General features: G+C 40.1%; 2 protein-coding genes across 14 annotated transcripts in view; one reads left to right on the plus strand and one right to left on the minus strand.

Moving 5' to 3' along the window:
- Nucleotides 1-1,483: 1,483 nt before the first annotated feature.
- THUMPD3 (THUMP domain 3 tRNA guanosine methyltransferase) lies at nucleotides 1,484-11,399 on the plus strand. Of its 6 annotated transcripts, none has more exons than XM_073351225.1 (10): nucleotides 1,484-1,571; nucleotides 2,161-2,491; nucleotides 3,423-3,500; nucleotides 4,096-4,608; nucleotides 5,960-6,090; nucleotides 6,479-6,548; nucleotides 6,961-7,076; nucleotides 7,255-7,365; nucleotides 8,230-8,353; nucleotides 9,820-11,399. In XM_073351225.1, the coding sequence occupies exons 2-10, from the start codon at nucleotides 2,234-2,236 to the stop codon at nucleotides 9,949-9,951; spliced, it is 1,533 nt and encodes a 510-aa protein (XP_073207326.1). In that variant the 5' UTR covers nucleotides 1,484-1,571; nucleotides 2,161-2,233; the 3' UTR covers nucleotides 9,952-11,399. The 6 variants fall into 6 exon arrangements, with proteins under 6 accessions (XP_073207326.1, XP_073207330.1, XP_073207332.1 ...); XM_073351228.1 differs by lacking the exon at nucleotides 1,484-1,571 and adding an exon at nucleotides 1,580-1,711; XM_073351226.1 differs by lacking the exon at nucleotides 1,484-1,571 and adding an exon at nucleotides 1,694-1,782.
- Nucleotides 11,400-11,801: 402 nt separating this feature from the next.
- LOC140914116 (cyclic nucleotide-binding domain-containing protein 2-like) overlaps nucleotides 11,802-24,379 on the minus strand; it is a 33,341-nt gene continuing 20,763 nt past the window's right edge. For all 8 annotated transcript variants that reach the window (XM_073351218.1, XM_073351216.1, XM_073351217.1 and 5 more), the window contains 5 exons: nucleotides 21,833-21,893; nucleotides 21,649-21,739; nucleotides 20,538-20,617; nucleotides 19,173-19,307; nucleotides 11,802-14,958 (listed from right to left, as the gene is read on the minus strand). In XM_073351218.1, the coding sequence (XP_073207319.1) occupies nucleotides 14,785-14,958; nucleotides 19,173-19,307; nucleotides 20,538-20,617; nucleotides 21,649-21,739; nucleotides 21,833-21,893 (541 nt within the window). In that variant the 3' untranslated portion in view covers nucleotides 11,802-14,784. The remainder of the gene's footprint in view (nucleotides 14,959-19,172; nucleotides 19,308-20,537; nucleotides 20,618-21,648; nucleotides 21,740-21,832; nucleotides 21,894-24,379) is intronic.

Raw genomic sequence — 24,379 nt, forward strand, 5'->3', positions numbered from 1 at the left:
GTTTGCTGCTCCAGGCCAATGGGGGCTGCTGGAAGCAGCGGCCAGTACGTCCCGCGGCCTGCGCCGCTTCCAGCAGCTCCCATTGGCCTGGAGCAGCAAACTACGACCAGCGGGAGCCGCGATCGGCCGAACCTGCGGACACAGCAGGTAAACAAACCGGCCCGGCCTGCCAGGGGCTTTCCCTGCACAAGCGGCGGAACATGTTTGGGAATCACTGACCTAGGAGATTCAGTCATGAATCAGGCATTGTACAAAAATCTAAGAGATGGACTCTGCCCCAAGGAGCTTAGTATTACTCCAAACGCACCCTGAGTAATATGATCAGCAGTCACTTGGACTTACTTTAAAAAACAAGAAAAACTTGTATGTTTTTTATTTGAAAAAAATGCTGTTTGTGTTTAACTTGCATTGAGTTGGAAGACTGGGGCCAGGATCTCATCCCCCGTAAATGAACAATGAATTGACTAGAGAGGTTAGCATGCAGGACTATTGTACTGGGAAAAAAAGTTTAAAATCTAGTTCTGTAAATCCGACAAATACTCAATAAAGCAATGTATTGTCTTCATAAAAATGTAAAAACCTGCTATAATGCTGAATATTGAAAGAAACTCGCCACTCTCATCCATCTCTGAACTGATTTAATCACCGAGGTGACTAACGGTAGCAGGATGCTCACATGGCTCTGATGGAGGTTTACAATCTCCCTACCTCTAACTACTATTGTGGCGGACACTATCACTAGGAAGGAATTTAGCCTTCCTGTTTGTCTGATGGGGGCAGGATATTCATTTAAGATTTTTTTTAATGATATGGATAATCCTAAACTGTTGCCCCTCAGATTGGCAGCTTCTTCTCAGACTTGACTATTAGCATGTCTTCAAAGCCCATCTTTTTGTAATGCTTAGCACTAGCACCGCACTTTTAACTCTACATCTCCCAACGCTACATGTAAGTGGGTTTCCATATCCATGCTTTGCTGATAGGGACACTGAGTCACAGAAGAATTAAGAGCGTAATTTGCACAACAGCTGGGGGTGCCCAAAACTTCTGAAAATCTGGCTCCGAAAAGGAAAGACTGCCACTGATTTCAACAGGCTTTCTGATCAGGCCGCAAAATAACTTATTGGATCCCCTTGGACAAGTCTACAGCAGACCTAGGGCGACAGCCTGGGGCCTTCTGACTCTCAGCTCATGTCCGAGCTCGGAGGGGCCCGGCCCGGAGCGCGGCTCGGCGAGGAAGTATCCCTCGGGAACCAGCTCTATCTCCTGCCGATGTGCTCGATTAGACCCCAAAGCCACGTCTGCCGTGAGCCCTACAACGCCAAGACGAGCCGGCCGGGCACGCTCAGGAGGAAACACCCCTCAAGCCTGGTGGGCCGCCTAGTTCCCATAGCAACAGTCCACCGCCGAGTACTGCGCATGAGCGAGAAACTAGGCGCCTGCGTCGCACGCACTCACGTCAAGACCTCGGGGAAGAAGAGGGGGCCCGACCCGGAAGTGCTTGGCAGCGCTTGACTTCCCGGAACCGGAAGTAGCGTTGCAGGCGTGCGTGGTAGTGCCTGTTGGCGCCGGTAACTAAGACGTGCGGTGCCTGGAGACCGGTGTCTGTGTATCCCCCTCCAGCGTTGGGGCGGCCAGAGCTGCGTCCTTGGCAGGCAGCTCGGCCGGGGGGGGGTCCAGGAGAGCAGCGTCCCCTGGGAGCGGGTTGGGGGTGAGCGGCCGTAGGGAAAGTGGGGAGCCCCCAGGAGACTCGGCGAAGCCGTGTCCACCCCGGCCTCTGAGGTGAAGTCTCTGCTGGGGGCCACCCGCCAGCCCGCGCTGCCCTGAGCCCCGTGGGGTGGGAAAGGCGGGAGCGCGTCCCGCCCCCTCCCCAACTAGCGCGGTAGGTGGGTGGGTTCGCTGTGGCAAAGCGGGAGCTAGGTGGCGGGGAGATCCCCCAGCTGCTCGGGCAGCATTGCCCTCAACAAGCTGCTTCAAAGAGCGCTGGCTAGTGGTAGGAGTGTTCCCCTTGCATGGTGAAGGCTCAAAATACATAGGGTTTGACATCTCGGTGACCTGGCTTGATCCACACTGGTCTTTATTCAGCGCCTCCTCGCTCAGATGAATAGCATTAAAAGTTGACTCCTGTATGCCATGCTTAGGCCATGTTTTTCTTTGCAGAAGTGCTACTGCCACTACCTTACAATCCTTCGGTACATAATAGACCTGCACGGGGGTCTGAAGTGCTGTAAAAATGTCAGATATTGAAGAGGCTTCTGCCACCTTAGCTGAAGTGAACCTCGATAACACCCCTAAACCTTTAACTGAAAACTTAGAAAGTGATCCCAGCTCAAGCCTGAAAGATATCGTGGTCACGATTGGAGCTACTGTACCAACTGGCTTTGAGTTGACAGCAGCAGATGAAGTGAAAGAGAAATTAGGATCACAGTCCAGAATAAGCAAGGACCGAGGGAAAATCTATTTTGAAATTTCAGTAGAGAAACTTTCACAGGTTTGCATGTTTTGTTCCTTGGGTCATTTTTCTAGTTTAGGAGTTTATTAGTATTCCTTTCTTTCTCTTTTATCCTGGGCTTGACCTTCTGTCCCCCCTAAAATACACATTTCTCCTTTAATGTACAGGACAGTTCTAAATGATCAATTAGTGATTTTCTATATATGGATTGAGTATTATGAATGTTAAACATTGAGTGTTCATTCTTCAGAAGTAGTGCTGGGTTCATTTCTAATGTTATGATCCTGTTAAGTTAATGATATATAATGCTTTTTATCCTGAAGGACTAATTCTGTGCGTTCAGCAACTATTTCACCTGCAGCTGAAATACAGCCACCCCTGGACTCAAACATGACTGCTATTAAACTGCAAAACTACACAACTTGTAGAATTTTTTAAAGATCTCATAGATATCCTATTCTTTTTATTCCCTTGACCTTTGTGACTAAACATGAAAAGAATTTTTAAAAATATAAATAGTTTAAGTTCCCCCTCATTATCAAAACATTCTAGTATTAAAATCTACCACTTAATATATATTTGAATACAAATTATTTAAAAACCCTTCCCTCCTTTACTTACATTTCAAGAACTAAGTTCAGATTTTTTTCTTCGACAACAGTAAATTAAGTCAGATGCAAATAACCTGAAACTGTGCAAGGAGTTTTTCTCCCCATTCTACCTTATGTCTTTGTGATGATCACAGGTGGTGCTGAAAAGGAGCTATGTGCACACAAACAATAGTAGTGGGAAAGAATTTACAGAAACTAGAAATATTTTTAGTTTTTACAATATTAAAGCATCAAATAAATATTCAGCCTCAAAATAGTTGCACTGCTGTACCTTAAGTCTAGATGTAACCAGACCAAGTTTTAATTACAGACATTTACCTATGGCTAGTAACATTACCATTGTTTGTAATTTATTTTAGGTTCATCGTTTAAGATCTGTGGATAATTTATTTGTTGTTGTTCAGGAGTTTACAGATTATCAGTTTAAAGAAACTAAGGTAAGGTATCTCTGTACCCAAATCTTCAGATAGGTGTGATTTTTTTTTAAATAAATGAAAATAAAAAATAAACATTGAATTCCTCATTAAAAAAAATTTTCTAATGTAAGAGTAGATTTAGAATTATTAGTCTTGGGGGAAGGGATTGTTTTAAGGGATTGTTTTTTATTTTGTGTGCCATACACTTTCCAGGTTCCTCTTAAATGTTTGTTCAAGTGAAAGAACCACCAGGTAGTCTAGCACTATTCCATATTAGTTGCATATTTTGCTCAGGCAAAGTCCAGGATTGGGGTAGATGGGGTGTTGCGGGTCAGATTGAGGTGCATTATCAAAATTGACAGTCCTTTAAATAATGACTTCTTAGTCCTTTAAATAATAATCATATGCATTCCTTATATAGCACTTTTCGTCAGTAAATCTCAAAGTGCTTTACAGAAGGAGGTAAGTATCATTATCCCCTTTTTACAGATGAGGAAACTGAGGCGGGGAGTGGGATATGACTTATCCAAGGTCACCCAGTAGTAAATGAAAGTTGCCTATAAAATTTGCCAAAACACATTATTGAATATTCTGGTGATCCTGTGATCTTTTACAGGAAGATACTCTAAAGGATTTGGAGGACCTGGCTAAAAAACTGCCCTGGATTGACCCTTTGAAAGTATGGAAGTTAAATACCAACCTCAAGAAGAGAAAGACAAAACATAAAAAACAAAATCAACAGAGTAGTGCAAGCAAAGAAAAGCTGAATGATGATGGAGGAAAGGACAGAGCAAATCAAAAAGATGCTGATAAAGAGTTGCTTGACCATGCACAAAATACCCCAGGCTTGAAATCTGCTGAACAGAATGCAGAAGAGACACAGGAAATGATCCTAGCAGATGACCAATCAGATGGCAAAGATGAATTCCTGAATATAACTGGAAATGAAAACCAAGCTGGCGACTGCAAGAAAGGTGAAGCAGAAGATCAGGTGCTGAAATTCCGTGTTACATGCAATAGAGCAGGTGACAAACATAGTTTTACATCGAATGATGCAGCAAGAGACTTTGGTGGAGCTGTGCAAGATTACTTCCAGTGGAAGGCTGACATGACCAACTTTGATGTGGAGGTACAATGCACCAGTATTTTTCAATAATATTCACATATATTTACACCTATACATGAGTTGCTGCTTTACTTCAGAACCTTCATGTATCTTTGCTTAAGCCAATATGTTTATATGTCACTACCACTCCAGGGGAAAAAGTTGTTTCATAGTAGAAGCAATGACATAATTTTATTCTAAGAAATCAAATTTAACTTAATTTCTGTGACTTTCAAGTTTAAGGGGCTTGTGTGTATTTTTTAATCTCTTGTAATTAGCACCTGTGATACTTCATACTTGATCACAGTATATAAGTACCCACATAGATAACATAAATTTGATAGTGGGCTCTTTAATCTACCAGGCAAAGGTATAACAAGATCCAATAGCTGGAAGTTGAAGCTAGGTAAATTCAGACTGAAATAAGGTGTAAATTTTTAATAGCCTAATTAACCATTGTACCAATTAACCAATTTATAAGGATTGCAGTGTATTCTCTATCACTGGCAATTTTTAAATCAAAATAGGATGTTTTTCTAAAAGAGATGCTCTAATTCAAACAGGAATTAATTCAAGGAAGTCCTGTGGCCTGTGTTAGCAGGAGAGCAGTCTAGATGATCACAGTGGTCCTTTCTGGCCTTAGAATCTATTAATCATATGTGTATGCACCAGCTGAACCGGAAAAAATATTCATATCAGGGACTGAGTAGTTATTGTCAACTTGTGGTTTCTCATTATGGAAAGTTGGAGACTTGAAAATTAGGTTCAATCTTAAATGAACATTTTTTGTGTGTATGGGGCAGAGGGAGGGAGAGAGAGACCTGAAATGAAGCATTTATGTTGGCTCAGTAGCCTTGAATAAGTTCTCAGTGTTCCCTACGGGTTAGGGTACAATACTGGGAACCAGGAGAACTGCTTTTTATTGTTGTTTTGCCACTGATACCCAGTATCTGCTTCATATCCTCATTTTACAAATGAGAAAAATACTTACTTCAAAAAGAAAAGGAGTACTTGTGGCACCTTAGAGACTAGTCTCTAAGGTGCCACAAGTACTCCTTTTCCTTTTGTGGATACAGACTAACACGGCTGCTACTCTGAAACCTTACTTACTTCAGAGGAGCATTTAGCTCAATGTTGAGTGCTCTGCAATCTTGGATTAAAAATAAACTATGTATGTGCAAAAATAATGAGCTTTAGACAGACCCCAAAATATTAATGAACTTGAACATTCACATAGCACTTTCTTCCTAGATCTCAAAACTCTTCATAAACATTACTACTTGTAAAGAATCCTGTAAGACTCAAGCATAGTGTAAATATTTAAGTACACTATTTAAAATTTGTTACTCCTACATAGTAGTTAATTTTATCCTAGGTTCTCTTGAACATTCACAATAATGAAGTAGTGGTGGGCATTGCATTAACTGAAGAGAGTCTTCACAGAAGAAATATTACACATTTTGGACCCACAACTCTTCGATCCACCCTTGCTTATGGTATGCTAAGGTCAGTGCAGTCATTTAGTTGTATATTTTTCATTGTTATGTAATTTTGTTCTAGAAACTAAGCTCCTTGATTCTTTTCTGAAAAGTCCTTCTTAGTTACAAACAGACAGAGCTCAAACAAACATCGTGAACGTTTTGCAGCCCAGGAAAAGTGTGCCGTGACTATAGCCTATGCTCATAACACTTGTTATTGGCATCCTTCAACATATTTTAACATGTCACTGTATATAAAGTTAAACAAACATTGTTTTCAAGTGATTTCAAGATTTCCTTACTTTGTGGGAATAGAATAATTTGAAGAATTTAAATAGTTCTCCAGTTTACCTTGTCTGTAGAAACTTTTGCATCTGCTAAAACTTTCCTTTAATATAGTTTCTTCTGTTCTTCAGGCTCTGTGATCCTCAGCCAACTGACATTATAATTGATCCAATGAGTGGAACTGGAGCTATACCAATAGAGGTAATCCTTCTTTTGGTCTTTATTTAAATTAGGAAAGGGGCCTAAACAGTGACATAACTGAATCCTGTGTATTTTAAATGAGTCAGATACAAGCTTACTGATATTCAGCAAGTGAAGCAGCCAAACATCAAAGATCTCGACTTTCAAACAACTACAAATAATATACTTACCCTTAGTGGCTTCACCTTCCTCATGCAAGCTGCAGAGGGAATTAACTAAATTCCAGAGTATTGTTAGGTCATTGAAAATGACTAATATATGAAATAGATATATTGCAAGGAATATTGAAGCTGAAAGTTGTCTGTTACGGGTTTATTCTGTCATTTACAGGTAGGTTACTGTTTTCTTTGGGTCTTTTTAATTCACCAATTCCAGCATAACAGATTTTATCAATTTTTTTTTCCATTTTCAGGGGGCTACGGAGTGGCCTAGCTGTTATCATATTGCAGGTGATAACAATCCACAGGCTGTGAAAAGAGCAGCAAATAACATCTGCTCTTTGTTGAAGAAAAATCAGAATAAAGAAAGGTAAGAGAAGTGTACGTGGATTTGTGGCACAGCTGTTTGTATAAAGAAATCCCTTTCTCATGGATTTGTTTCATTTTGTTTTTAATATATTCCTGTTTGACATAATACCATGGGTATTTTTTATTTGAAAACCTTTTTGAAGTAAATCATGCCTGATATTGAATGCCTTTATTTGCAGTGGTACTTCCTGGGGCATACCCATAGATACCATTCAGTGGGATATCTGCAATCTCCCCTTGAGGACCAGCTCTGTGGATGTTATTGTAACAGACATGCCATTTGGAAAGAGGTGCAAATCATTATTTTGAAATAGTTTTTAAGGTTACTGTATTTGACTGAACCATGTAGCAGTATTTCCTGTTGCTACTACCACTAAAGGTCTGCTAGAATTTCTAGAGTCTCTGACTCTGCCATAATTCTTGTCAGTACTTTTATAGCCTTCATCTTCAAAACACTTCACAAATTCTGAAAATTCACTCTGGTTTGAAACATGGTATACAATGTTTAATCCAAGCATTTCTAATTTTCAAGCTAATCAGTGTAGCAATTTTAAACTATAGATTATAAAAGCTTCTGCCAGTTTCATGGTGGCTTTTCTAAATGCTTTTATATCGTGTTTTTGGAGGGTTTCATAGAATACCTTGACTCATAATAAATATATTCAGTAAACATTGATAAAAGCCCTTATTTCATTCAAGTGCATACAGTTACAAGACATTCAGAATCACATTTTGATTTCAAATAACTTATTGGAAACTTCCATGAAATAGCAGCAACTAATGTATTGCAGTGATTTGTCTGAGAGCCAGACCTGCTTATTAATTCAGGAACCTAGATTTGGGAGGAGGGGTTCGGGTGGAGAGAAGATTGCAAGTCATTTGTAGTTGCTAGATGTAACTTAACCATGTTACTATTGCTGTAACTTTTAGTGTACTTACTACTGGAAAAAGCATGTGGGTGTTTTTTCTATGAGGTAACTTAATTACTTGATTAACTGATGGAGTGGAGCATTAGTAAGACGTCCTTTTATTGGAAGTAAAGGTGGAAAGGAAAAGGAAAAAAATATCAAACTAAGCCCTGCAAGAAAGACTAACTGAAAAGGAATTGTTTTCAACTGCTCTGCTCACTGTACAAGTCTAAATTTTCATCCTAGGATAGGATCTAAAAAGAAGAACTGGGATCTCTATCCAGCTTGCCTTATGGAGATGAGTCGCATCTGCAGGCCTGGGACAGGCAGAGCTGTGCTACTTACCCAAGACAGGAAATGTTTTGCCAAGGTATAGAATCAGATTGTTCTTAGGCATTTCTTTTAGTGATTTTTTTTTACTCTTATAAACACCCTCAAAGACAGAAAAGTCAACTTACGCATCAGGCCTAAAACTGTATTCAAAATGAATGGATATTCAAATTTAAAATGTTCTTTCTGAACTAGATACTAGATTCTCTTCTGCAGTAAAGTTACCTTACAGATTTCACCTCCCTTTCTAAGGAATATATTTCTGCTGTTTAAGTTTTAGAAGTGATTAGACCTAAATTACAAGGATGAACTTAATTAAAAAAAAAATGTAAAATTCATGCTTCTGACAATATATTATCTGTATATTTATCCACCATGTCATCCAAGTCAAATTGAATCATTACTACAAATTTAGAGAAATTTACCTTTCAAATTGGACTTCCTTGTCTTTCAAATTTCTAGGCATATTACAAAAACTAAAAGCACACACATGCTAACTGAAACATCTTCAGACACTCTTAGGAAAAAAATACACCCCAACATCTCCCAGCTCCCTTCAAAAAATCAGCCCAACTCCACAACAGACTGATTCTCTTCATATGTCCTTTGCTCCTCCCACTCTAAAAGCCTAGGAAAACTGAATTACTAAAACATAACATATGGCACACTGTTCAAAGGTCAGAAAAGAAATTTAAGTACAACTACTTATACATTCAGGATCCCCAAGCGTTTGACCTGTACATCCCAAAAGCGAAGGATCAGTGTGTGTATTCTCAGTATAATAAATTTACCCACAAAATGATAAGAACATTAAGGTAGCAGAGTCAAGCACTTAAGTTAGGAAATATGAGAATTAAAATTGCTTGTGCAACCCCCTTGCATATATGCATTATGATAATCTTGATGCGCATCATATAGGAAGCCCATGGCAGAGCCAGGAATAGAACACAGCTTTCCTAGACCTGTATCTTAAAGATAAGAAAACTTGCTTTCTTTTTTTGCATGCTTCTACCTAATTCACTGTCCATGCTGTGTACAGAAGGAGGCAGGGGTCTGCACAAAAATAGTATGTGATCATATCAGAGTATCAGTGCACACACCCAAGGTAGTGAATGAAGGTTGCATGAGCAACTTTAATTCTAGCATTTCCTAATTTTGCAACATGAATATTCTTTTACATTTCAAGTTCCTGCTCCAATGCATGGAAGTGCTAAAAGAAATGTTTGGGAGATTTTTTTTTTTTTTTAAACATTGGTGCAGCTACCACTTCCCCAACCTCATTCTTGGAAATGACAGAACAATTTTCACTGAAGCTTTCTTTTAAAAAAAAAAATCACTTAAGGAAGAGTGAAAACTTCCTGGAAAATTTCAGCTTTGAATGATTAAAGTTTGGCAAAAATTAGTCTCTGAACAGAGGCTCATAATGGAAATTGTTAGGCAACCTTATTCATAGGCTTCAGCTCCACTTATACTAATTTTCACTTTTTTTGTGTGTGTGCATTGTAGGCCTTGTCAAAAATGGGACACTTGTGGCAAAAGGGTCATACAGTCTGGGTGAACGTAGGGGGACTTCATGCTGCAGTTTATCTTCTGAAACGTACCTTGGAAAGAGCAGGAGAGAAACGATCATACTGGTAACCCACCTGTCAGCAAACATACCAGGCAGCATCCACTTGCCGGAATTTCTTGGAAAGCTGTTTGCTAGAGTATATGCCTTAGATTTCAGGTCTGCCAATTCCTAAGATCTTGTAAGGAAAGGAATGTGTTTAAAAAAAAAATGTGCACATACATTCTGTTAAGAGAATACTGGTCCAGGGATCAGCTTGAAAAGCGTCATTTCCACTGTGTACTCTGGAACCTTTTTATTTGAAACCAAAGTAGAAAAAAGGCAAAATCTACCAACAGAATTACGAACTTTTTCCTGTGCGTATGAATCTGCTTTACCATGTTTGTGGTGTTCTTCACTTGAATGTACATGTTTTCATGTTCACCAGGGAACTAGCAGGGTAACTTCTCAAAATGGTAGAATTTGTGTGAAGATCTTAAGCTGCTGATGTACAAGACTCCTGAAGGCTGTCTTTAGTTTGAGGGCTTTTTTGGTAATAGTGTTGCTTTATGGAAGGATTTTTTTCCAATGGAGAGAGATCTCCTTTTTGTTTCATTAGTTAATATCATTGCCAAAATGTAAGAAGACTAACACAAAGTAGTGCCTCCATTTATGTTTTGTTAGAAATGGCATCTGCTTTGCAGTACAGTACCTTGATACTGCTGTCCCTGTTCTCACCTGCTACCTCAACTAAGTGCTAATTCAATAAATGTTTACGTATTATGTATCCCTACTGTAGATGGGGTGGAGAAATGTAAAAAAGGGCCTTAGCAAAGTGTTTAATTTAAAAAATTGTGAAATACTGTAGCACTCTCTTCATATACTACTGCATATTTCTTATGTTTGGGTGGACAGATTTAGACTAGAACATGACGGCTGAGATACATTTTAATTCAACGGGCTCAGTAGGAGATGCTTTTGCTGTGCTACCACCTCAACTGGAATGAATGCAAGCTGTAAAAGTGATTTTTTGTCCCTACTGTAAACGTACAATAAGTGGCTTCTCAAGTTTGCCATCCCTCTTGTACTGGGGTAAAAATGATAGTAACAGTTTGTCAATCATCATCTTCAAAGAGTTATGCCATCCGTCGCTCTTGAAAGTGTTTAAGGGTGGAAGAGTAAATATTAAAGTTCTAGATGTTTTGGATAAGAGTTGGGTTCTTTAGGATTTTTCTGTCTTAGTTACATTCATTCCCCATTTCTTGTTCTGCAGTAGACTTTCATGCAGCCCTTAATACCTACTGAACAAGACTCTTCATATAGGAAATAAAGCACCACCATTACAATTCTAATAAAAAGGGTATTCTGTCCCTCTATAATGCTTTTGCTCTTACAAGCACGTTTGTCCCCCATGTGACCATGGCAAGGTATCATTCAGCCACAGTTCATGGATGTTTTGTTGTTCCTCAAAAGTTTCTTGTTGCACTGAGCTTTTACTTTATGATTTTACCTGAATATAATAAAGTCTTAACATAGATTAGCTTGCATTTGTTGTGATTTTATTTGCTATCATTAGCTGTAACAAAGAACAAGCTTAAAGTAACTTTAAATATTTCAAATGTAGAAGCAGCAGCATCAGTTTTCTTAACAGAAGATTCAAATAAAATCAGTAACATGCCACTCATCCCTTCTCTCCTAGACTGAACCATCAAGTAAGGATATTTTCTTGAAATTATGCACTCTAATACCACAGGAGGAAAGCAGTCGTAACAGATTTGAGTCCAAGGATAGAAAACAGGCATTTTACAATATTTTAAATACATAATTATAAAAACAGTTGCCAACGAAAGTGAATGTTTGTTTTAAGTAAACAAGTAACTGGAGGTCAGAATATACTTCTGATTCAATTAAATTACATACACTAACGCATGATTTTGACATGTTTGAAAATGTAAAACAATCAGCTAACAGTAAAAGAAATAAGGTACAACTGAAAAGGTTAATTAAGGCAGTTTATTTTAAAGGTAAAACCCAGGGTGGTGACAACACAATAGCAGCTTCTTCACTGTTTCTTCCAAGGCTGTCAGCCTGTTTGTTCATATAGACTACAGAATTCTACAACCTCGGATTCAACTTCAAAGTGTTTAAAATAGTATTCTTCTGCTTTTCACTACAGCAAATTCTGCATTTTTCATGCACTATTTTTTCCAGCAGCAAATATTCTGACCCTTTCCTGTAGGGTTTTTTCCTGATTTCTCTCCCCAATGGAGTAGTAGCCTTTTTGTACAAGGGATACCACACAAGTCTAAGGCCTGGTCTACGCTACGGCGTTAGGTCAAATTTAGCCACGTTAGGTAGATTTAAAAATGACTGTGTCCACACAATCAACCCCGCTCTGTCGACCTAAAGGGCTCTTAAATCAACTTCTGTACTCCTCCCCGATGAGGGGAGTAGCACTAAAATCAAACTTGCTGGGTCAAATTTGGGGTAGTGTGGACGCAAATCAACGGTATTGGCCTGCAGGAACTATCCCAGAGTGCTCCATTGTGACTGCTCTGGGCAGCACTTTGAACTCTGATGCACTAGCCAGGTACACAGGAAAAGCCCTGGGAACTTTTGAATTTCATTTCCTGTTTGGTCAACGTGGCAACTCAGCAGCACTGGTGATCATGCAGTCCCCCCAGAATTGTAGAATGTTTCTATGCTTCCCCTATCATCTCCGTCCCTGAGGTTATCGCAGATTAGAAGGCGAAAAAAACCACACTCATGATGACATGTTTTCCTAGCTTATGCAGTCCTCCCGCACTGATGGGGCACAGCTTAATGCATGGAGGCATTCAGGGGCAGAGGCCAGGAAAGAATTAAGTGAGCATGAAGAGCAGACACAGGATGCGATGCTGAGGCTAATGGGGGAGCAAATGGACATGATGATGCACCTGTTGAAGCTGCAGGAAAGCCAACAAGAGCACAGACCCCCACTGCATCCACTGTATAACCGCCTACCCTCCTCCTCATGTTCCATAGCCTCCTCACCCAGATGCCCAAGAACGTGGAGGAGGCTCCAGGCACCCAGCCACTCCATTCCAGAGGATGGCCCAAGCAACAGAAAGCTGTCATTCAAACAGTTTGATTTTTAGTGTGGCTACAATAAGCCATGTGGCCTCGTCCTTCCCTCCTCCCTCACCCCATCCAGGCTACCCTGTCAGTTATCTTTTTTTTTTTTAATTAATAAAGAAAGAATGCATGGTTTCAAAACAATAGTTACTTTATTTCAAAGGGGGGAGGGTGGTTGGCTTACAGGGAATTAAGATCAGCAAAGGGGGCAGGTTTGCATCAAGGAGAAACACACACAACTGTCACACCGAAGCCTGGCCAGTCATGAAACTGGTTTTCAAAGCCTCTGATGAACAGCACACCTTGCTGTGCTCTTCTAATCGTCCTGGTGTCTGGCTGCTCAAAATCGGACACCAGGCGATTTGCCTCAACCTCCCACCCCGCCATAAACATCTCCCCCTTACTCTCACAGATATTATGGAGCAAGCAGCAATAACAATGGGAAGTTGGTTGCGTTGAGGTCGGACCTAGTCAGCAAACAGTGCCAGCGAGCTTTTAAATGTCCAAAGGCGCATTCTACCACCATTCTGCACTTGCTCAGCCTATAGTTGAACTGCTGCTTACTACTGTCCAGACTTCATGAGCCATGGGAGCAAGGGGCAGGCTGGGGTAGGTGCAACCGCGCGATGCTCTCAGCTGGGAGAGCAGTCTGAGGCATAAGCCTCCAGCTCGCATGATATTCCAGGCAGGACTGAATCTCCATGAGAAGAAACTTTAAAGAAGAGAATGACCTGGAGTCTCGGGCTCCCTTTTGATGCTCTAAGAGGAGGATAGCCAGGTCTGTCCAGGCGCCCCGATCAACCTCACTGAGGTCTGCCATGAGCACCCAGGAGGCGTATGATGGTTATCAGTCCTACTGCACCGTCTGCCGTGAAGGCAACGACCTGCTGCTGTGTAGCAATGCATTATCGCGTCTGCCAGCAGCACCCAGGAGATATACGGTGACAGTGAGCTGAGCGGGCTCCATGCTTGCCATGGTATGGTGTCTGCATGGGTAACCCAGAAAAAAAGGCGCAAAACAATTGTCTGCTGTTGCTTTCACCGGGGGCGGGAGGGGCACTTGACAACATGTACCCAAAACCACCCGTGACAATGTTTTTGCCCGATCAGGCAGTAGGAGCTTAATCCAGAATTCCAATAGGCAGCGGAGACTGCGGGAACTGTGGGATAGCTACCCACAGTGCACCGCTCTGTAAGTCAATGATAGCCACGGTAGTGAGGATGCACTCCACCGACTTAATGTGCTTAGTGGGAACATACGCAATCGACTGTATAAAATTGGTTTCTAACAATCGACTTCTATAAAATCGACCTAATTTCGTAGTGTAGACAAGGCCTAACTCCGCTATTGTTAGCATCAGCAAGAAGCAGTGTCATTTTAATCCAATCAATCATACTGAAATGCGTACCATCAGTAGATAATAGCTGCTATGATACTCCCAGCCAGGGGGTATTAATTATCTAGAAGAAACTTACTTCATGCTCCTTCACTTGTTGATAGGAGTTGGGTAGAAGAATGGTACAGATACCAATGGAGCGTGTGTACCAATCATTCAAAACCAGATGTCTGTCATAGAGGGAGTTAACATGAAGGAAAGAGTGTTTTTAATGATTTAAGAAATACAGGGAAAAACAGTTCCCTGAAAGTTTTCACCATTGTAGCCTACCCTAAAAATGAAGAAACTACAGGCCTGATTTAATACCGCCATCTTTCACAAGATTTTGTGGTCTGGAGATGGACCTTTTAGCCGCTTTAGTGGGTAGTGACCTGTACCTTATAGCTTCACTGTTGACAGAAATTTGTGCACACGTCAGTTCTTACACCATGTGTAAAGCCCTTTACTCATATAGGAATGCTGAAGCAGTTTGCGTTTCAATTCAATCTGTTGAACTGTGCTCTTTAAAGCTGCTTTGCGAAAAATTTGCCATTGTATCTCCTGCTGCAGCTGTTCCTTTAGCTCTGCCTCACTGGGATAGGAATGTTCCTGTGGCAAAGACATTAGGCCCTAATCAAAATCTCTCAAGCAGAATGCGTGGTGAAAACCTCCTCCCCATCTTCCTTTATGAAAAGGATTCATTTCCATTAAAATGAGTGTATAGTGAAAAAATGCATAAGAATTCACTGTATTTTTTGTTGAATTTAGATGAGACTTTGTGACTTGTAGTTGCTTGTCAGAAGCCAAACTTTAGAAGTCAAAACACTTATGAAAAACATTAAATATTCCATTAATGCATATTTCAATCTACATGTTTGATTGTAACAGTTATTTGTGTTGTTAGCTACATAAGTTATCCAATCAGGGTACCAAAAACAAGCCCACAAGACTTGCTAACCACCAGCAAGTTTGAATGTTTGTCATGAGCTAGTCCTACAGCAAAAACATTGCAGAAATTTGAACTTCAAATAGACAAAATTCACTAAATATGTAAACAGAATATTCAGTCATCTAATTTTTTCCATTATAAATTTATATGCTGAAGGATCTATAAAGAAGGTAAAGTTTTGCTCTGAAACACTTTCCCTCAGTGAAACATTACAAGTTCTTAAATATATAAAGCCCTATATAGATTTTGTATTTTACTATCACTTACTTAGTTTTGGCTGTTTTGGAATCAGCTACTGCAACTTCATAGCTTTTGGAAAATGCACATTTTAACCTCGTGCACATTCAAGATGCTTAAATATTCTATTTATATAGAGCACCTTTCATCTGAAAGCTTTTACAAATCATATATTACAGCTGAGTGTACTGCTCCCATAAGAAATGCTGCAGATCATATTGTACTACACTAGCAGGAGGGGAAATATGGTCAAAGACAAAGGAGAAAACTCAAGATGTCATTCTATATAGATTCTTATACCATGCTGTTCACCATAATATCTGAGCACCTTCCAGTAGTACATTAAGCAACATGACTAACATCTATCATGTCCGCTCATCCTCCCAGGTGGAGAACCACGTGCACGTGGAGTGTTTTGGTTTGGTTTATTGGGGAGGTAAGTTGTGCCATGGGATCTCTAATGTTAACAGACAGCAGATAGTGATCTGTTTTAAACAGGATACTTCATGGAATCAAAAAGAAAAGGAGGACTTGTGGCACCTTAGAGACTAACCAATTTATTAGAGCATAAGCTTTCGTGAGCTACAGCTCAGTGAGCTGTAGCTCACGAAAGCTTATGCTCTAATAAATTGGTTAGTCTCTAAGGTGCCACAAGTCCTCCTTTTCTTTTTGCGAATACAGAATAACACGGCTGTTACTCTGAAACCGTTCATGGAATCAGTTTATCCACCACAGAACAAATGAAAAGGTTTGTTGACTATGCTTTCTCTTGACATTTTAAAACCTGAGCTTTAGACTACATTGCCACTCACTTAGATTTAAAAGATCAAGTGACTGAAGTGCTGTTAAAGACCGAAACAGAAATCTACCTTTAAACAAAGATAAACAAAACACAAAGATATATTTACAATCCCTCAGAGAGTTGCTCAATGTCTAACACCGGTTTGACTAGATCTTATTTCCAATCCACAATGAAGTATTAGCCGATTTTCTAAAACAGATGACCGTGCAACTTGCACAAGGAACAGCTGCAGTGAGTGCTAAATGAGCACCACAACTGCTGGGACAACATTTTCAAAATCAGGTGCCCAAAGAGTCTCCTGAATCCATATTCAGGTGCCTAACTAAGTGGGATGATTTTCAGAGGTGCTGTGTATCCTGCAGCTCCCAGTGAAGGCACCCATTTTTTAAAAGGCTACAGAGTTAAAAAAATAGTGGGCACCCTCCCTGGTAGCTGCAGAAAGGAAGAATGACCTGGTGGTTAGGGCACTAGCCTTGGAGTTAGGAGACCTGGGTTCCAGTCCCTGCTTCACCACAGACTTACTGTGTGACCTAGGGCAAGTCACTTAGCCTCTCTGTGCCTCAGTTCCCCATCAGTAAAAGGGGCATAACAGCATTTCCCTTCCTCAGAGGGCTATTACAAGGGTAATATATATTAAAGATTCGGAGGTTTCCTGATACTATGGTATTGTATATTATATGTATTTATTGTATATATTGTATTTATATGGGACCATATAAATACCTAAGATAGGGCAGATAGATTACATGAAAAAAACATTTTATACTAAGAAAAACACCTCCAAAAAATGGAGAAATTGTCAATTGCACCCAGTTCTGCTACACAAGCAGATAGAATTATCATATGCATAAAGATTGTATCATAGCAATCGGCCTAACCTCTGAGTTTTTCCTTTTCATGTTAGTCTAGAAAAAAAATGGAATAAGTTATTCTTAATGACAGTAAGTTTAATTAAGATTTTGAATTCTGTAACCGAGAAAAAGATGACAAGGCCAAAACCCTGTTCTTAACTTAAAGGTTTGCCACAAACTGCTGCCCAAGCAACAGTTTAGTTTCACAAAAGTAGGTACAACTGCCAGGTATAACACTGTGTGAATGAATGCTGCCAAAACCTGTGTCATTTTCCAGAAGCTTCCTGGAGCAACTGAAACAAATGTGGGCTAACGTCCATGTAACATTAGAGCCGGTCTGCTACCAAAATGCCTTGAAGATGGGAGGAAATTCCCAGGTTCTAAATTAGCCCAACATAGTTAGCTTTTCTCACACGCTCATGTTTATCAGGAAATTGCCATCAGCTCAAACACCCAGTGTTCTCCTTGAGTCTAAATCCAGACTGAGGCTCCTTGCATGCAGAATGTAAAACCATGTTCTTTTGTTACTACATTGTTGAAGTTAATAAAAGGAGGCTAACACCAGATATTGGCACGTCACAATAACCATCCACTTTTCATAACAAAACTAGACAGGTTTCCATTTCCTCCTAAATGAAAACAGCCTTTGTGGAAGACTCATTTAAAAAGGAAAAACTCAAACCAGACCTGACTGCAGGTTACATAATGGAAGATGCTTACACTCTTTTTGACAATTCTTCAACAAAAAAACTTCAAAAAACAGACTTCAATGAGAAACTGCAGAACTGGAATTAATTTGCAAACTGGACAACATCAAATTAGGCCTGAATAAAGACTGGGAGTGGATGGGTCCCTCTACCGATACTCTCACCTTCTTGTCAACTGTTGGAAATCGGTGACGCCCACCTTGATTGCACTGGCCTCATTAGCACTGACCCCCTCACTTGGTAAGGCAACTCCCATCTTTTCAAGTACTATATATACACACACACACACACACACACTTTTTATTTTTTTATATATATATACACACACACACATACACACACCGCTTACTGTACTTTTCACTCCATGCATCTGATGAAGCGGATTTTAGCCCATGAAAGCTTATGCCCAAATGAATGTGTTAGTCTCTAAGGTGCCACAAGGACTCCTCGTTGATTTTGCTGATACAGACTAACATGGTTACCATTCTGAAACCTTACACTCTACAGTGCCCCATCCTTTGGATTTATTTTTATAGGACAAAACAATCTAGAGCTCATTATTTTGCTTACTCATTTAACAAGGCCATCCTCACCCTACTGTTGAAAATGCTATTAAACACTGTGTGCTTACAAATCAAGACTTTGGAAGTGACATTCCGTGCTGTGTTGCTAAGACTCCCAGAGCTCACAGCTCCGCTGCTCATGGGAGAGAAGGTTATGGTGGGTTTAAGCCACCTTTGCACCCTCTGGATCCTAGGCTGCAACAAGAGGCCTGTCTAGGTTATGGCATTCCACAGTGCTGCCCAGAATCTCTGTACTGGTTGGTGCTCTGGACCTCTAAGACAGCAGGACTAGCGAGGGGGTCCTCAGGAGGCAGCCTTATGCTGACTACCACAGTGCCTGTGGCAGGGGAATCCTTCCCCAGCTAGAAGCAGAACTTTTAGGGCCCCTCTTACCCAGCATAAAGGGATTGAAGGATTGGGGCAGGGTGACGAGGATCCCACCCTAGAAGAAAATTTTACTTGTGGTTTATGATAATGTTGATTGGCTGTTTCTTTGCTGCTATGCTCAAAGACTGTTAAATCAAGTAACTACTGCTATGTTCTGAATTACCTCTTTCTATCCCCTCAGATTTTTTGAAAGCACATTCATGATTTTAATGCCTAACATGATTCCACAACGTGTGCAATTGTGCAAACAGCACAAAGTATGGAGATGCAAAGCTAATCTAATTTAGTAAGGTTGGATAGTCATAAAATAAACAAATGTGTACTTACTTTTTTTCGCAGCCTCTGCAGAAGATCTTTGGAGGCATGATGCAGGTAAAACTTCTTTGAGATCTTAAGACACTCAGCTCCATTGCTAACTACACACAAATTTGGCTGATCCTCAAAAAGAAAGTCTAACAGTCCCTTAAAGGTAAGAAAATTGAAATAAGCCAGACCTGTTAAAACCCACAATCCCAGCCTCTTGCCCCTATCCACTTTCAGCACAAGTCATGCTCATTACAATCAAATTCCCCTACCATTGCTGCAGTTCATCCTGATTACTGGTGGGCCATGTTGTCTTTTATCTGTAACAGTATTTTATTTATTATACTGCATTAGGAACCCAGGGGGCTTTGGCCAGAGCGGGTCAATATATTAATAAATGCATCGGGTGAAATTCAGGTCCCAATCATGTCAATGGGAGTTTTGTCACTGACTTCAATGGGGCCAGGATTTTATCCCTTAGGATCGTCTATCCTCCAAGAAACGATGCAGTTGTCTATCCTGGTGAGAGCTTGTGTCACTTCTGCAGTGTGGTGTATACAGAAATATCATATAGAAGTGCATTCACTAGAACACACGTGTCTGAATGAACCGGGGAATCTGCCACCAGCTTAACATAATAAATCTTAGAAACACAGAAATCAGATATCTAGTGTTACCGAATCTGCTCCCAAGCAGTGAAAGACTATTCCCTACAATTGGTAGTGTTTTGTCAAGCTCAGTTTTAAATGTTGTAACAGTGCTATCTTGAATAAGAATTTAATTGCAATTATGTCACACCTACATAATTGGAGAAATAATTCAAGGGAAACATTTTTTGCCATTACTTTGACCCCATCTACACAACTATAATCTTGGACTGTCCAAAGTTCTAGTTCAATTACAGAAGCATAGTACCATCCACAATACAAATTTTAACTATGTTGTAACATGGTCAGGGAACAAACATGATGTAACCACAACCCCGACGCAGGTATATTTGGAGTAGACAGGCCTTTGTTAAAAATTACTTCGAAGAAAATGCGCCTTGACTAGAACCATATTCTGTAAACTTAAATCCTATTGGTAAGTGTCCCAGCTCAGAAGGATCAGAGATAAAATAAAGTAACAAGAAGATTTCCTAACATTTTGAAAGACTGATCAGGATGATTCAGAGAGTATATCTCTCTGATTGCAGCTCACGTAGACATACCTAAGCTAGCTTTAATTTTGTTATCTTGAGTATCAGAGCAGCGAATCTCTGGCAGCACATTGTGATTGCTGTAAACCATGAATGGACAAAAGGACACCAGTGAGTGTAAGCTGAGTCACATGCGTTTTTTAATGGCAGCCAAGAAGGAAGGCATTTTTCTTTCAGTATGGAATACTCACAAACACAGATCCCCGCGGCAAGGTGTCTAGGGCAATGATCACAGGAGTGTCTGTCCTGCTTGTCAATAAAGATTGGTGAACTGGTTAAAAAAAAACAGCAAGAAAAAATTAACTTATTTAATTATAATATGTATGTAAAAAAATCTGCATTTTTATCTTCTTCGGTTTTTAAACTATTTATTTACAATTAATGTAAATACATATAGATTATAGCACCTGTGCCAGCCTGACACTCAGCATCTTTCCACCTCCCCCAATGCTGGGGCTGAATTGGCCCCCACTGTAAATTAGAGTAATCATAAGGCTGCTTTAACTTGCAATGGCCGTGGAGCTTATTAGCTGTTAGGACAATGGCTAATCCCCAGGAAAATGTCACCTAGGAAATGGCTAATTTTCTAGGGTTTTAGGTGGTGCTGTGTCGGGGTTTAGGCCAGGATTCTAAAATGGAGCAAATCCCAATCTGCCCCCCCAGAGCAGGTCAAAACAACACTGGCTAAAATGCCAACAGCCTCCCTATAGTAGAGTTCTTACTGCTAAGGGGGGGAAAAAAGTCTAACACAGGTAAGGTCCAAGAGTTTCAGCCTAGCAGGACTGGAAAAGTGAAAAGTCCATTGGGTAGCAGTGAAGCACTTCCAAACATTCACTCTAAGAAGAGCCTCACTATAACCAGGTTCCCTATATGCAGGTACCACTGCATTGTGTATATATGCTCTTCTCTGATGTCTGCATGGGTGCAAAGGTAATGTAGTTAAAGTGGTACAATTTTTGTATGTAGACATGGCCTACATCGGTAAAGTGTGGATGCAGTTATATCAGTATAAAGGTGCTTATACCAGTATGGCTTATTCTCATGCAGGAAAGAAAATAAGCTTTATACTGGTACAACTGCATCCACACTAGGGGTTGCACCAGTAGAACTACTTCATTTAAAAAAAAATTAAAAATCACCACCCCCCTAACAAAAATAGTTATACTGATACAAAAATGGTACACAGACCATCCTTAGTATGGGAACTCAGATTGCTAGTGTTTACAAGCATACCTAGAGAAGAATTCAATGGCTTATCTAACAACCTTGCTGAATATCATTAGGGTGTTTTGTCATACTCACTGCCAGCTTCAGCTTGCATTATTCTGTTGGCGGGAGCTCTGTTGCTTAGGCAAGAGTCATCTTGAAAAATCTTCAGTACAGAACAACTTCCCTTTAAGTACATGAAAGGTAATTTAAAAATAACCATCACCCAACAGCACCTCCCCAGATCGCCAAGCTCCGTGCTGGCTTTGCAGATACTCACTTCTTTCACAATGTAAATCCATTCAGTCACATTACTGTTTCTCAGAATGACAGTTCCTCTTCTACAATAAAAACAGAAGGAAATTAACAGATATAGAAAAAGCATGAGATTCTTAAGATTTCTTGTAAGTGCCCAAATTAAGGCCATTTTCCATGAGCACTGCATACATTCCTATTAAAAAGTCCATCGAGTTTAATGTCATGTTTTAAAAGACTTCTTACCTATTTCAGTAAGGCTGAAAGAATTTTTTAAAAATCTTCTTGTTTTTATGTCTTTTGTTTACTTTTTGTATTTCACTCATCTTAGTCTAGGGAGCTAGTTTGATCTGATTAACACGCATTTCAACAGGCTTTAGGATCAGGCTCTCAGAGAACATAGTTATTTCAGTTGACCCTTTAGATTTTGTAAAGCTTTTTTATTGTTAATTGTTTATTGTTAATGTTCAGCCTGAACTACCCAACAGCTGCAAATATTAAAGTATTTCCTTATTACTCCAAAACTACAATGCAGTCAGCAGACTCTGATGCTGTTCCTGAAGTGCTGCAGCTTTGTCAGGTTCAGCTGTAGTTTAGCCTTTATGGTGACTTAAGGGCGCTCTGCACAAGAAGCCAAAAGGGGATGAATTGAGCTTCCTTGTTGTAGGCCAGAGAGAGTACCCGTAACCTAGCTTGTTCTGGAAGTGGGGAGAGTCCTTCCCTGATCTGGAGGAGTCCAGTGAACACACATACTGGAGAATAAATGCATGACTCACTTTACATCACATGTCCATCTATTAAACTTGCCTGATAATATCAAATATTCCTGTGAGGGTGGCTGAGATTTCAGGGTCAGGTATTTGGAGGAATAAACTATTTTATTAAAATAATGCTTTTGAACTCTTTCACAAAGTATTCAGCATGGTTTGTACCTATGAAATGAGGAGCCAGCAAAATCAATTTTCCAATTTTATAAACAATTAACTAATATGCAGTTGGCAATTAACATTAAATCTCAGAGTTGTCAGGTCCAATGCAGGGTTTGATCCAATGCCCATTGAAGTCAACAGAAAGACTCACTGACTTCAGTGGTCATTTGATATGAACCTGTGACAGTCTGTATCCCTATGTCCACCCCTTTTTCAAGACTGTGATAAATTTTGTACAAACTGTGCCTTGTAAGTTGTTATCTGAAAATTCATGATTTACTGATCTTTATTGTCCTGTTAAAATGTGTGGCAATGTTGTATGTAAAGTTACAAGATTCTACTGTATGATGTTACTAAGACATATTCCAAATCTGGGGAAGTAGTCACAAACCAGTTCCTCAGACAAAAGGCTAACCAACGCCTGTGTCAGGTGTCAACAAAATCAAATGGACTATCACCTGTTTAAGCGGCCATTCTTTGGCAAGAAAAAAAGTGTAGTGAGGAATTTATATCTTTGCAAGGTTGAGGATGAGGTTCCCATCCTCACAGACTTTCTGTCTCCTGAACCCCAGCTGGAGACTATTCTCAAAGGAGAGGAAAAATTATAGAGAATGGAGAACAGAAGCCCCAAATCATCACTCCCTTCATTGCTACTCACAGCATCAACAATGTGTAAAGGACAAAGGAAGCATAATTGGACTGAGGAAGGATCCTGGCAGAAAGGAATTCAGCCAGTAAGATTTCTAAAACATGGTGAGAGACACTTTTGCTTTGAAATCATTTAGCTTGTTAAGTTAGGTACTAGTTGTGTTTTACCCTTTATTTCTTTGTAACCACTTCAGACTTATTTTTCATTACTTGTGATCACTTAAACAATCTTTCTGTTGTTAATAAACCTGTTTAATTGTTTTACTGAGATCAGTGTGCTTGGATTGAAGTGTTTGGGAAACTCCATTTGAGACAACAGGATGTGTGCATTTCATTTTCTTTTAATAAAATGACAGACTTTACATAAGCCTGTGTTGTCCAGGACAGGGCTGGGTAATACAAGATGCACATTTCTGGGGGGAAGTCCGAGACTGGGAATTTACTGGTGTTGCTCTGCAGCGTAATAAAAGAGTGGCTGGCCGTAGCACTCATACAGCATGGCTGGGAGTAATTTACATGCTGGAAGCTGTGTGAAAGCAGAGCAGGAGTGCTTACTCTCACAGCGACACTGTAAAAGGCACCCCAAGTTGGATAACCGAGGGGACAGAGCTGTTCAACGGTCCAGATTACACCCTGGGAAATGTCAGAGCCTTAGTCATCTATGGAGAGACGAATAATAACATTATAATACACTCTAGTTTTGCCAGAGATTTTTAATGAGCACTTTAGTTCATCCTTCTTTAGATACCAATCCTGCAACCACATCTGTGTCAGCTGACCCTGCATCATGCCAATCTCAGTTCTGCAGGTGCAAAGGGATAGGCCAAAGCAGATCCAACTGCAGGATCAGGGCCTCAAACTGCAAGTTTCTAGGGTCTAGGAACATGTCTTCAGTGGTCCCAGTCCTGAAAACATGTGCTACTGGGCATAGTGCTTACTACTGTGAATAACCGCACTGCCAGAGTACTCATTTGGAAAGCACAATCTAAATGTTT

Source organism: Lepidochelys kempii, chromosome 7 (assembly GCF_965140265.1).
Source record: "Lepidochelys kempii isolate rLepKem1 chromosome 7, rLepKem1.hap2, whole genome shotgun sequence".
NCBI lineage: Eukaryota > Metazoa > Chordata > Testudines > Cheloniidae > Lepidochelys > Lepidochelys kempii.

Excerpts from the sequence above, each read along its gene's own strand:
- THUMPD3 (XM_073351225.1), top strand. The coding sequence starts at position 2,234 with ATGTCAGATATTGAAGAGGCTTCTGCCACCTTAGCTGAAGTGAACCTC. Across the intron at positions 4,609-5,959 it reads TGACCAACTTTGATGTGGAG|GTTCTCTTGAACATTCACAA; the intron begins GTACAATGCACC and ends ATTTTATCCTAG. Across the intron at positions 6,549-6,960 it reads CTGGAGCTATACCAATAGAG|GGGGCTACGGAGTGGCCTAG; the intron begins GTAATCCTTCTT and ends TTCCATTTTCAG.